The sequence below is a fragment of the Arvicola amphibius genome, chromosome 9 (assembly GCF_903992535.2).
Source record: "Arvicola amphibius chromosome 9, mArvAmp1.2, whole genome shotgun sequence".
NCBI lineage: Eukaryota > Metazoa > Chordata > Mammalia > Rodentia > Cricetidae > Arvicola > Arvicola amphibius.
In genome coordinates this window covers 40,024,182-40,038,135 of record NC_052055.2, presented here as the reverse complement: position 1 = coordinate 40,038,135, position 13,954 = coordinate 40,024,182, and the positions used below count along the sequence as shown (strand labels likewise).

The window sequence follows — 13,954 nt, the reverse complement described above, 5'->3', positions numbered from 1 at the left end:
CGACCCCCATTTGAAATGGGCTCAGCCAAGAACCTAGACTGACTGAACTAAGGTCACTCCTTTGAGTCATCAGGGAGCGTAGGAAGAAGATAACATCCAGCAAACCGCAAGTTTCCTGTGTTCTGTCAAGTCCTTGCCAAGTGGGGCTTTCTCTTTTGTTTTCTGGAGGCTGTGTTCGTTAGTCACTTGGATGCACAGCTGGTCACCGTGTCCAGCCCCATCTGAATTCATCCTGTTGAAGATTCCTGGTACGTTGGGAAATGTCTGAGCTCTCACACCTGCATACCCCCACAGCCACTCTGAAAGAGGATCATGGCCCCGTTTTGTTTAAAAATTCTGCGTAGATTTCAGCCCCCCTCCCCTGCCACCTGCATAAGAGGCCCAGCTCCTCCCCACCACTTCATAGAGACTGAGACTGACTCCAACCATGAGTGGGAGTCCAGCAAAAAAGCTACTGAGCACCCTGTCAGTGGGACAGTCAGAGGTTTTGGGGTTTCTCTGTGTGCAGAACCAAAAGAATTCAGGTCCCTGACAAGAGGGCACAGGCCATAAGCAGGGAGAAGTGGGTATCTCACACCAGAGAAAGTCACTGGTCAGGTCAATATAGAGATGTAGAGCTGCAGAAACACATAGAGAGACACATAGTAGAGACACCAGGGGTGGACGCCACACATTCATACAGCAGGGGAGTCTGGTGGTGGTTCACACAGATACTGGACACCCATCAGTGACCATCTCCAGCCTCTCTTTGTAACCTATACAGAAGACATCTTAGCCAGACTTACCTCCAGAGGTGACAGCACAGGTGACATTCTAATGTGTTTCCTTTTCCTGTGGAGGTGTCAGATCCCTTGAGAGCATTAGACAGGAAGTGATGAAAGGGAGTCCTGGGGACCTGGGACACCTCAGGCTTCCCATCCCCTTGGAGGTCCTTGACCACTGCACTCTTTCCCGCTCTGAGAGGATCTGAGACCCCGATGTCTCTAGGAATCTCCAAAAGTTTCCTGGGGATCCACCAGAGAAGGCTACTCAGACACGGGCTTGAGCCAATAGAAAGTAGTTGTTTGTCTGCCAGTAACTACAACTGTGTTCAGAATTCCAGTGTTGCATTGAGCCTTTCTCAGGGTGAGCTTTTAAGCACAAAAACCATATCCTGGGATGGCATACTTCAGTTAACCAGAACAGTCAGCCAGGAGCAGACTCCAGAAGCTACAAAGCAAGGTTAGTACATTTAGAGAATTTCAGGAGAACCATGGACTTTGATGGATTAGAATTTGGTTTTCCTCATATCAGGTGATGCTGTCTACGTGCTGGGTTTGTGGCCTGAATGGTGCTTCCATCATGGAGTCAGCTGTGCTAAGGTCTGGAGGCCTACGAAGTTTTGGGGGCCTGTTACCCTGAGAGGATGTGACACTGAGTGATTCAGACAGGAGTTCCTGGAAGGAGAACCCACAAAAGATGACCAGATACAGGGCACACCATCCTCGGCAGCACCAAGGTCAGCATGACCAAGGTCAGCATCAACAGAACCCCGGAGGTGGGGGCGGTGCTGAGGCTGTGGATGGGGGATGGAGGAGATGAACAGAACCCAGGAGGTACAGGGGATGATCTGTGGATGGTCCCCAAATCTGTGGTGCAAGGTCTTTTCCCTCCAGGCCACAGAGACCTCCCCATTTAAAATGGGCTCAGCTAGGAACCTAGGACTAAGGTCACTCCTTTGAGTGGGTCAGCTGGGGACATGGGATGAGGGCAGCATCCAGCAAATCACAAGTTTTCTGTGTTTGTCAGTTCCTTGCCAAGTGAAACTTTCTCTTTCGATTTCTGGTTTGGGTATATAAACAGGAGGTTGCGTTCAATAATCACTTGGATGCAGAGCCGGTCACTGTGTCCACACAGCTAAGGACTGTCCAGCCCCATCTGAATTCTTCCTGTTGAAGATTCCTGGTAAGTTGGGGGCATGTTTAAGTTCTCATGTCTGCATACCCACAAGCCACTCTGAAAGAGAATCATGATAAGTTCAGCAAGGTGAGGAATCTGCCTTGGGTCACAGACACAGCAGCAATGAAGCTGCCTTTGCAGCCAGGGTGGGGTCGGGCTGCTCCCCACAAGTGCAAGATAGGATGAGGGGCTCCTCAGACGGGCCTATAGAACTGATGGGACTCAGCTGTGCACCAGGTTCCTGACACATGACCGGGAGACCTCAGGGAGAAGTCTGCTCTCAGAGTCCCTCCATTGGGAAAGGGAGGAAGCAACAAGATAGGGGATAGGGGACCACACATTTCTGTTTGGGGGCCTGGACACGCAGAGCTAGCTTTGGGGTGTTGTGACTTAAACAGAATGGGGACAAGAACCGCTTTTTGAGACACAAGGACCCCAGGGTTTTTGCACCCTTCTTTCTCTGAACCCACACTCTGGTTGAGGCTCAGTGAGGAAACTGTGGCTTCAGGAGAGAGAGACTTGACCAGGATTCTGGGACAGGGGCTGAGCGGGTGACTGGCAGCCATTTATCTTCTGGGCTTCACCTGGCCTCTGCTCACCTAATAGGGGATGAGTGGACAGGGCAGAGCCTCTCATATGTCCATGTGGGGGTTGGGACACACACACACTCACACAAGCCTGCATTGTATAGTCAGCCCTAACTCCAGGAAGCCCAGTGGTCCCATGTCCCCACCTCTGCAGCACTCTCTCCAGTTTTTGGCGTGCTCCCTGGTGTCACTGGACTTGGGTTTGCTTGACTACTGCAGAATGACTGAAAAGTCGATTCCTTTTGTCCTTTGGCCTTAAAACTCACCAGCTACCAGCCGCTTCTGTCACCCTGCACATGATTTCCTGGATGTGTGCTTGAACTCTGCCCACTGGATACTTGGGGTCAGATGTGGTCCCATGGAAGCACATTAAACATTAGCTGGTGTAAGAAAGGCTGCCTTTGGGGAAGGCTCTGACAGGAAATCAACCTCTAGCATGAGCTTTGTTAGAAGAGAAAGTGACCATGGACAGGACTGGTTGGGCTTCAAGGTAGAATAACACTCAGTGGGCAGAGGATCTTCAGAGGTGATGTGACAGAGCCTTAAAGGAAGCTTCACTCTAGGACCTGGAGAGGAAGTACATTGAGAAATAAAGTCTAATTAAATAGTAAGATAGACAGCCACCATGGACAGCAAGGTAGAAGGACATAAAGCTGGGGAGGGAAGAGAGAGCGAATAAGAGAGAGTGAGATAAAAAAAATCCCTCAGTTTAATAATGTATCCCTAGAGACTGAGGAGCCTGGCCAGAGCTCAAAGCCAATTTAAGAGTAGGCATCTGATTGACTCTGAATGACAGAAATAAAGAAAAACATTTGTTTACTTGTTCCTCTCACATCCTTTGGTAATAGAGCCCATCGCGATAGAATGTGGAGACCAGAGAGGCATGGGGACATGATCTGATTTCTCAAAGACAGTGTGGAAGCTAGAAGAAAGGAAAGGAGGGATGGAGGGAGAAAAAGAGGAAGGAATGATTGAGAGAGGGAGTGGGAGGACAGGTAAGTGGTCTGTGATCTAACAACTAGGTCTTGCTGATTGTCCTCAAAAATTCTGGAAGCTTCTATAACCATCAACCCCAAAGGCAGTGTGGGTGCCACAGCAGGTCAGTGATTGACAGCAGATTTCAATCCGTTGGGCTGTTGTGTTTCCTGACCCTGTGTGTCTACAGAGGAAATGGAGAGACAAGGAAGGAAGTGACTCTGCCAAGGTGCCTTAAGTCTCAAGTACCTGGACACATTAGTGCAGGAATATGCGGGGCTGGAGGGAACTGGGTCCAAGGTGGTGGCCCCAGGTGTCACCAGGAAGGGAAGTTTCAAATGGCTTGCTCAGCCAGGCAGTGGTGGTATACACCTTTAATCCCAGTACTCAAGAGGCAGAGGCGGGTGGATCTCTGAGTTCAAGGCCAGCCTGGTCTAGAAGAGCTAGTTCCAGGACAGGCTCTAAAACTACAGTGAAACCCTGTCTTGAAAAAAAAATGGCTTGCTCATGGTCTACTACTCCTCAATCTGTGGTTGGAGTCTGTTTTTGTTTTGTATCCTTGAGCATGGTACATGCTTGCAATCCTAACATTTAGAGGGTGGGGGAGGAGGATAAGAAGTTTAAGGTCAGGTTCAGGTTCATTGATCCATAAAGTTGGAGGACAACCAGGACACGAGAGCCTGTCTAAAAAAACAAACACATAAATAAATTTAAAATAAAAAATCCTAAAGTGAGGATGAGAGGGGTATAGCTGGATGAGAGTCAACGAAATCGATGGAGACTCTCAGAAGTCAACAGCTCGTGAAGTCAGCATGGCCTTCTACGTTTGCTGTGTTTCCGGCTTCTAGCTCCTGACAGTTAGCTGCTCATGCAGACAGAAAAGCAACCAAAAGGAAGTGCTCAGAAAGAAGAAAAGATGAGCTGGGGTTGTGTCCTCTGTAAGAGCCCAGGCCAGAGACAGTCTGGGAAGAACAGGGCAAGGCCCTCCTGGTTGTTCCCAGCATAGGTAATGGGCTGCCACAGAGATCATGGCAGTGAACAAGTCTAGTGAAACCAAGCGGTTATACGTGCTAAGCAGGATAGTTAGAATGTGCCTGCTGTAGTCTCAGCTAACACCAGGGATGTCAGGCTCGGTTCCTGCACTGACAACACTTAGGACCCCTTGCAAAACTCTACATGGCACTGCAGCAAAAGGGGGCAATAAGGGAGAGCAGGCTGAGGTTTCTCATGGTTGCTCTTGATGGTTGGACTCAAGATGGCTGAAGTCGGGCCAAGCTGGGCCCCTGCACTGACACATTGAGCCTGTGTAATGTTGGCTCGCTGGCCTCTCTAGACACGGGTCTCCTCACTTCCCTTCACCACAGGACAATGTTGTGGTGTTTGAAGTGTCATGACTCATCTCAGGCACTCAAAGATGAGAATCACATTTTCAAAACCCTCGAGAGTTGGAGGATTTCTCCTCATCTGGGGAAACAGACTGGTTCAGAATGGGTGATCAGCACGGCCCTGTGCTTTGCAGTCCGGGGAGTTTTGTTGGTCATGGTCGCTCAGATGACTTCACCAGCCACCATGTCACTTGCTCATATGGAAGATTCCTATCTCCTTTAAGGTCTCTAGAGAAAGGGAGACTGCTTCAAGGATAGTTGGTGAAGTTCGTCTCTGATACAGGTAACCCCATGCCTGGTCCAGCTGGTCTGAGCCAAGCTCCTTCTCTAGGATGCTGGTGAGGGTGGGGTGATCATGGTGACCTGGCACCTTTGTGCTGAGCCCTCTCCACCCACCAAACTTGGTAAGGCTGATATTAGCATACAGCAAGATTATGACATCGCCAATTGAATTGTGATCATTGTTAGCATTTGGGCATCTGTGCTGGTCCGACCTTGTAGTCCACTTTGTCAGCTGTAGCCACAAAGAGAATCATCTGTGCACATTCACCATGTTCCCTTTTAAAAGGGCCCTGCCCACCTCTGATCGATCTCTCTCTCTCTCTCTCTCTCTCTCTCTCTCTCTCTCTCTCTCTCTCTCTCTCTCTCTCTCTCCCTGTCTCTCTCTCCTTCTGTCTTCATTTCATCTCTTTCTTTCTCTCTTCTCTTTTCTTCTGCTCCTCCTGTCCCCCGAGACCAGTCTCCCCATCCCCTTCCCTCCTTTTAAGTTCCCTTTCCCCTAATAAAATACCCTCCCCATGAACTCTGCCGCATGGCATCTTTCTCTCTCACACTGCTTTTTTCTAAATTACAACAATCACATTCCCACTGGCTGAAGATTCCTCTGGACAGTTAGTTAGTCCTGGTTACCAGCACGGAGCTGCTGTCAGGATCATGCCAAGCCCACTGGTCCTGGAGGTGGAATGGGGTTGGGTTAGGTGGCAAGTATATGCTGAGAAGCGCCCTTAGTTATAGGCCATCCAGGGCTGGGAGTGACTGGGAAAGCCTACAGGGAGGATCTGGTTATCCTGCCCATTGTGGCACTAGGGATTCTTCCCGGGCCTTATACACACTGAGGGGCTTTTCACCACCAAAATGTAGCCTTAGACACAGACACCAGTGGTGTTTGTACTGAGCTAAAACTAGGATCTCAGTGTGACACCTCAGTTGTACTCGAACTGCCAGCAGCCACCCTGCCTCAGCCTCTCCAGTGCTGAGGTGCCCCCACGTGGAATCAGATCTCCTGTTTACTTAAGGCTACTGTACACTAGTAGCCTAGGGAGAATGCCCACCCTTGTGCATTGCCCATGAAAATGCAGCTTCTCACACATTATTGATGCAACATTGAGCCCCAGGCTATGAAAAAGTTAAAATTTTGAAGCTCTGTGATTTACTCATGTTTCTTCTAGAAATATCTTATAGAATGTAATCTACTGTGCAGAAATTGTATTCAAGAGAGTGGTCATTTCATTTGGTGATTAGAAGCTACCTAAGGCTGAACATTTAAGGGGGAAGACAGAGCACTGGATGGACTAGAGCAGGGACAGGGACAGGGACTAACAGGAACTCCAGCCCTGGTGGGATGCAGGATCCTGCAGAACAAAGAGGATGTGAACTTAGGGAGAACAGGGCAGCATCAGTGAATTCAACCATTCAAGGGCACAGGCCCTGATTTAGGTGAGAAGCCACTCATAGTCACATGGGGAGGGGATGAAATGCTGATGGGTGCCTTAGACACTGGGGAGTCATACCTAAAAGATGGGGTACCAACAAGAACAACCTGGGGTCAAACCCTGTCCGGCATCACTATGAAATCTTGTGGGGACTTATGTTCTTCCCTCCACTTTAAAATGGAGCAAACAGGAGTCCTCATCTCATGGAGGATGGTGGTCCTCTAATGAGGTGTGTATGAGGAGCCTTGTGTATCACAAACATACAGTAACTCTTTTCTATTAACATTAATTCGCATATGTTCCCACCAAATACTTGGCAGAACATCCCTTCCCATTTCTCCTATGTATAGATTGTATATTGCTTTTCTTCATGGCTATGTCTCTAGCTGGCGACATTCTCCTTGGCCTCTAACAGGGCCAGAAGGCTGTCTTGGCCAGGATGAGGGGAGAAGGTAGACCAGATGACTGGCATCTGTAAGTAGCAGTGCAGAACCCACTGGAGGAGAAGCATTATGGCTGTCAGTCCTTTGATCCTTTACTGCCACTCCAGTGGAACCATTGGGTCTCTGGCCCCTCCAACCTTCCCTTCCCTGCAGCTGTCCCCATTATATCTTACAGTTTCTTCCTTCCTCTCCTTCCAGCCTAGCCACCTGAAGAGCCTTAAGGAAAACCTGTCCGAAATCCTTGTGTGCAGACCCAGAACGTCCTCATGGCGGTATCAGGTAGTCGATATTTTCCTTTCTGGATGCTTCCAGATGGCAAGTGTTCCAATGGAAATGGAATTGAAGCATATAAGTGTGTGCATAAGTGTGCCGTCTTGATTCTATAATATCTCTGAGGCTCATGCATTTTAACACTTGGTCTCCAGTTGGTGTTGTGATTTCGGGAGGTTATGGAAGTCTTAGGATATAGAGGCAGACTGGAGGAAGCCGAGCCCTGTGTGTAGGCTTATAGAGATTATTGCCCTGCCTTACTCCTAGAACTTGACAGGATGAAGTAGGTAGATCTCTGAATTTGGGGTCAGACTGGTCCACACAGTGAGTTCTAGGTCAGCCAGGAAATGTTGGTGGGGAAAAAGTCAATAGAGCATAATTTTGAGTCTGTGGATGGTTGTTAATGGTGACTCCTTATGTAGGTCTACAATGAAAAAAAGAGCTATTGGGACAATAAGAAATGACAAGCATTCAGCATTTTTTCATTTGCAGAGAAAAGAGCACTAGAAAGCTCAATGTCACAGAATGACTGTGACTGTCAGGGATATAAGGGCACTGAAGGGAGGCTCCTGTTCTGAGGTGGGACAATGGGAAGATGCATTCCAGGCAAGGCCCCAGCCAGCAAGCTCCAGTTTGAGAATGGAGAAAGCCCAGAGCGTTCTTGCCCCTGGAATGCCATTGCTTCAATGTACAAAGCTGTTTATGGCATGAATGACTGTGACAAGGGTCTATACCAAGTTGGCAGTCAAACCTGGAAGTGTTGTCTATGTGATGCTGGCTTTGGAGACAGGAAATATTCAAGAGTCAAGAACTCGGGGATGTCTTGATTTCCAGGAACTGAGCTCTCCCATGTTCAGTATACACTGATGTTAACTCCATTTTCTTTCAAAATATCATTATTGTCACAATGAAATATTGAAGATACCACTAATGAATTGAAAGTCACATGTGAAGGCACTGTGGTACCACAGTGTTTGACATGTAAGAGGTTCATGGTGAATGGAACAAGAAACTTCAACAAAAGACCTGTGATTTCACTCAGTCATGGAAAGCAATGTCTATGATGAACGTTTTAAAAATGGGTCCCAGTAAACACCCTCTTGGAGGTGTGTACAGGAAACAGGGTCATGATGTCTGCACATGGTGTCTCCTTTGTTTTTGTGGAGAAGGATCAGAGTAGAAGTGCTGTAGGAAGTCTTAAAGTCGGTGGTTCCCTGCTCACTGGGGCGTGGCCTCTTATACTATATATGCTGATGTAGAGTGTGCATACAGTTGGTCTCTTTTCCTGCTGCGGGATTCGGTTTCTGATCTTTGTTAAAGCAGAGGATTCTGATTTGTGAGTCTACCCCTCAATAAATAACCATCTATTTCTCAATTCTGAGCTAGTGTGGGATTTCTTTTAAGCATTCTTCTTCATAGAAGAGATGCAGAGGAAGAGAGACATAGGCATATATATGACAGATAACATATGATGGTAGATGATAGATAATAGACCTCTGGTAATCCTTGTCATGAGGCCTCCAGTCCCACTGAATAGCACTCTATATTTATGGCATCATTTGATCTCATTACTTTACATCCTAAAAAATTCTGTCTCCAAATACAGTTGCTAATCCTAAGAGCTTTTAACATATGAATTTGGGAGATATCATTGAATCACCAACCCTGGAAATCCCATTAGGACCCATGGATAAATGCATGAGAACATGGTATCTCACCACCTCCTGGTACTTGCCCTTAAATCTCTTCCATACTATCTTCTAACCTCATTCTTTTTCTTGAATAAGTGACAAGACGCATTGTGGAGGAAGTTGTGGATTATCTCACGGACACACTCAGCAGAGTGGATCTGGAGCGACTCATAACTGAACATGGAGTCTGGAAGGCGTTTGTGGACGCAGCAGAGTTGTCAAGGTTACTTGCATGCTGCACCCAGCACTGCTGACCACACCATGAGGATGAGGGCTTTCCCCCTGGTCAGGCACACCCTCTCTAGGAAGTCCCAGGGGGTGGGATTCTGGGCCCTCCTTCTCAACCTTCTCAACCTTCTCAACCATCCAAGAACTTCCTTGTTGGAAATCCAAGGTGATTACTTGGTGGAATCACCTCAGGTTGACTGAAGATGTTGCCCAGGGTGCCAGGACCGTTTCTGCCATCTATTAGTTATGCAACCTTAGCAAATCAGTTACTACTTCCTGAGTTTCACCACCATAAAACTGTAGTATGAAAAAATAAGATCACGTGTGTGGAGTTCTCAGCATGTGATTAGTACACAGTGGGTGCCCCTGAAAGTTAGCATTGAAAGCCAACTATAAAAATGGGGAGAGATCAAGTCTGGGGATCTCCCGTAGGACTGAGGACTCAAAAGCTTATCTCGAGACAAGTCAGAAAAAGGTAGACATGATCAACCATGTCTCCAGGTTGTGTCTCAATCACTCTCCTTCCATCTGAGGAGCTGTGACAGCAGCAGGGTCCTCCTGTCAGCTGAGGAGGCAGACAGCCCACAGTGCAGCTCCACAGAGCTGGGTGACAGCCTGGGAGGAACAAAAGCTCAGGGAAAGAAAACCAAGTGCCACCGTCCTTCCCAAGGAGTGTAGCCTGTGTTAGTAGCTTCTCTTCTGCTCCTAGCCACCACCTTGTGACTCCAGCTATGGAGGGAAAGGATCTGGAAGGGGTCACATGGCTCCGGGGTTTTTTATTTGTTTTGTCTTACTTTTAAATTCTCAAATATAGCTAAATAGTAAAGTCTGAGTAAAGGGTCCTAGTGAGTCTTCTATCCTTTTGACACCAGCTGTTGATGAAGAACTCTGCTAAACCAACTATGGGATTAGGAATCATCTAGAATGACCCATAGAACTCACATGTCAGGTGGTTAGTTACAGTTGACCATGGAACCAGAAGGTTTACATCAGCCAATGCAAACACACAGAAGCCAGATCAAGGAGACATTCAATCCCTGAAGCTTCTTGTCCTCAGGACACAGCCTTGTCCTTCATTGAGTGCACAAAAGAATCACATGACTACTCTACACCAGGCAGCCCACACTAGGAAAGAATCTTCATCCTGAACCAGAGTCCAGCAGCCAAAGGACACTGCTCAAGACTGTTGCCCTAGGTGACAGACATGGAACCACTTTGTACAGAGAGCTGGGGACTTACAGACACTTGTCAGGGAGGGCAGGAGACAGCACATCCCTTGCAGGGACAGCAACGACAGATCAATTCCAGTGACACAGGCCTCATGGGAATCTTCCTAAGGTCAATGCCTCCAGGGGTCAGAAATGGCTCCAAAGTCCCCACCACACCCCACATCTTTCAGGTTGAGCATTTTTACAGGTAATTCTTGAGAACAGGCGCATCTTAGAGCCTGCACTTTCCCACTTAGACATATTTGCAGATATTTAGTGACGTCTCTTACAGATGGGACCCAAATTATTGCTGACACTGTACAGGAGATGGGGGAGGTTTTATGCAAAGCTTCTACAGCGATTGTACTGTCCCATGAGGCCAGTGGGTGCTTTTGATGGCTCAGGTTTGAGAGCCTTGAAGATTGAGGAATCCACTCTTAGTTTGCACTGTGTGTCCCTTGCAGAGCTCCCCAGGTCAGCACAGGCATTCCTGCAGGCTGAGTACAGCATGGGCTGCAGATGACATCCCAGCAGCTGAGTGCAGAGAGGAGACTCCTGGGAAACAGGACTCCCTCACAACACACACCGTTCTCTGAGTTAAAGTGCATTTGCTCTAACCTCACTTCCCTGTGCTCATCTACATGGTCCCCACAGGTAGCGGTGACAGTGACCTTGAAGGGAGGCATTTTAAAAAGAGTCTGTCGATACAGTGCCATGATTCAACTTTACACTGACCTGTAAACTAAAGTGCATGGACATATAAATTGTACCCAAGGCTCATGGCAGAAAGCACAATTATGGACTCTGTAAAATCATTTCCTATTGGATTTGTAGTATGAAAGTATCTTTTGAACAAGAGTTTAGTTTAAAAAAAAAATACAAAGCCTGTTTTCCTCATGCCCTTGTCCTCTTCTGTCACAGAGAGGGGGAAGTTGCCCTGCGTGATGCGCTGAAGAAGCATTTAGCTCAGAATCCCACAGATAAAAATAAGAGGCTTGAAGAGGAGCAGAAGAAAAAGAGGTTTTTGAAAGAATTTCCTCAGTTGAAAAGCAAACTTGAAGAACACATCCAGAAGCTTCGCTCCCTGGCTGACCATCTTGATAAAGTTCACAGCGGCTGCACCATCTCCAATGTGGTAGCTGAATCCACCAGCACTGTCTCTGGAGTCCTGGGCATCCTGGGTCTAGTTCTGACACCCATTACAGGAGGAACCAGCCTGATGCTCCCAGCAGTGTCCTTGGGGCTGGTAGCAAGTATGGCTAGCCTCACCACCACCATCGTGGAAGAGTCAAGCAGGCTCTCAGATGAATCGGAAGCCAGTCGTCTCGTTGGAGCCAGCATGAACACATTCCATGAGCTTATGAAAATCATGCCTAAGATCACAGTCAAACTTAGTAATACGGGTGTGGATTTAATCAGTGCCTGTAAAAGCCTCAAGGAATTAATCAGGGCCATCAGGATTTCCAGAGCTGGTTATCGCCCACTAGGGCAAATTGCAGAGGGCATCTATGCTGAAGGTTCAAGGGAGTTGGGGAATGCATTAAGAGCGAGTATTGAAGGAGTAAGTGTTACCAGTTTCTTCCTTGCATTGGATGTGTATCACCTCGTGACAGATTCAATAGATTTGTACAATGGGGCAACGACAGAGTCGGCAGCAGCGCTGAGGAAACTGGCTCTCATGCTGGAGAGAAAGTTGCAGGAATTTGAGAAGATTCACAAGGCTCTGCAGTGAGACCTGCCTCAGTGACACCTCCCCAAAGAAGCTAAAAATGCAGGAAAGATGGCATCAATTGGGAGTGGGGTGGGGTGGGGTGGGAAGGGAGGAGGCAGCCTTTACAAGGGAAAGCACTAGAAATAAAGTCTTTGGAACTGAGCATTGAAGAGTTTGTGTTTCTGTGACTGGGCACAGCGAGATCAATGCAGACAGCCAGTAACTCAATAAAAGAAAGAAATTGGAGTCTAAACAAGGAATCCCAGTCTTTCCAACCTAAAGAGTGGGAATGGGACTTAAACATGGTGGGTGTGAGTAGGGAGAGCTACAGAAAAACAAGCAATGAGAAGGAAGGAAACCTGGAGAGCGAATAATGGGAGAAAGTCAGAGTTAGAATTCTATATCTGGAGAAGCCACAATGGTGGCCAATATCTTCTCCCCTGAGGGAAGCATCCCTATGACCTCTGGGCTATTCCTGCCAGCAGCTGTAGGATCAGCTCACCCATGTGTCCTCCAGGCAGTGACCTTTCAGCAGTATTAGCACTGGTGAGCTGGCGATGAAGACATTGAAGAAGAAGATGTTAAGATGGCGGTGGTGATAACAAAGTAGATGAAGCTCTTGACAAGGAGCCAGGCATCCAAGGGGACAGGGTCACCTGAGAGAACAATGACATCAAAGTGAATGTCGGTGTGCTGTGATGTGTCAGCGGTGGGTTTGGGCATAAAGAATCAAGGTAGATTTGCATGGGAAATCAAGCAACTTATGGTTTGGAGACGAAATTCACAGTTTGTGATAAAAGACTCAACGGGCAACCCTCAGTCTCTTTTCACTCTGAAGGGAGGTGTCCTGGCCAAGATGGTGTCTCAGATCAACGGGCTCTTGCACACTTATATTTATAGATTTGTGTTCAATAAATATTAATCTCCTGGTCTATAAAATTTGAGTATAGAACAGACAATTGAACCAGAAGACTGTGGCATTGGAACTAAGAAAAGGGCAGGGTCAAGATAGCATACTGTTATCGTTGGTGGAGAGCTATGCTCAATGCCAAGCAGAGGGAAGATGGAAGCCTGGTGGGCTGCCACAGGGCTCAGAGGGAGGAGTTATGAATGGTAAGCAGGATACTGGTGACATTCATCAGAGTCAGAATGTGACTGCTCTGGTCTCAGCTAACCCAAGGATGCTAGGTGTGTCTCTAACACTGATAGCCTGCAGTCCCCTCGAAAGCCCACATGCCACTGCAATGACAGGCCATGGAGGGGCAGCAGCTTAGAGTTTCTCATGGCCACTCTTGATGCTTAGACTTAGATGGCTGTAGTCAGGCCAAGCTGGATCTATCTAACACATTGAGCCTGTGTAATATTGGCCCACTGGTTCCTCTAGGCATTGGTCTCCTGACTTCCATTTGCCTCTGGGCAACAATCTCATGGATCTGAAATGTCATGACTCAACTCAGGGACACTAGAATAAGAAACATTTTTAGAGCCTTTGATAGTTTGAATATTTCTCTTCTACTGATGAACTGGACTGGTTCAGAATGACTGTCAGCACGGCATGCAACTTCCTTCCCTGTGCTTTGCAGTTCTTGGAGATTTTTGTCTCTCATGGTTGCTCAGATGTCCAGCTTAGCCACGCCCTGTCTCTAGGGTGTTGGAAATGATGAAGTATCCATGGTGACCTGGCCACTTGGTGCTGACCCCTCCACCTGCCACTTGGTAAAGCTAATAGTAACTTGAAGCAGAATTAGAAGAGCAGCCATTGGATTGGGATCACTTTCCAATGGGTTGACATTTCCTTTGACCAAA

The 13,954-nt window shown here is 47.6% G+C and overlaps 1 protein-coding gene across 1 annotated transcript; it reads left to right on the top strand.

Annotated features, from left to right (window-relative positions):
• Window positions 1-1,842: 1,842 nt before the first annotated feature.
• LOC119823850 (apolipoprotein L3-like) lies at window positions 1,843-13,112 on the top strand. Its single transcript, XM_038343931.2, has 4 exons — window positions 1,843-1,944; window positions 7,239-7,319; window positions 9,098-9,224; window positions 11,359-13,112. The coding sequence occupies exons 2-4, from the start codon at window positions 7,307-7,309 to the stop codon at window positions 12,167-12,169; spliced, it is 951 nt and encodes a 316-aa protein (XP_038199859.1). The 5' UTR covers window positions 1,843-1,944; window positions 7,239-7,306; the 3' UTR covers window positions 12,170-13,112.
• Window positions 13,113-13,954: the final 842 nt, after the last annotated feature.

What these genes read in the sequence shown, in the direction of transcription:
- LOC119823850 (XM_038343931.2), top strand. An exon ending in GACGCAGCAGAGTTGTCAAG is followed by an intron (nt 9,225 to 11,358) that starts GTTACTTGCATG and finishes CTTCTGTCACAG; the next exon opens with AGAGGGGGAAGTTGCCCTGC.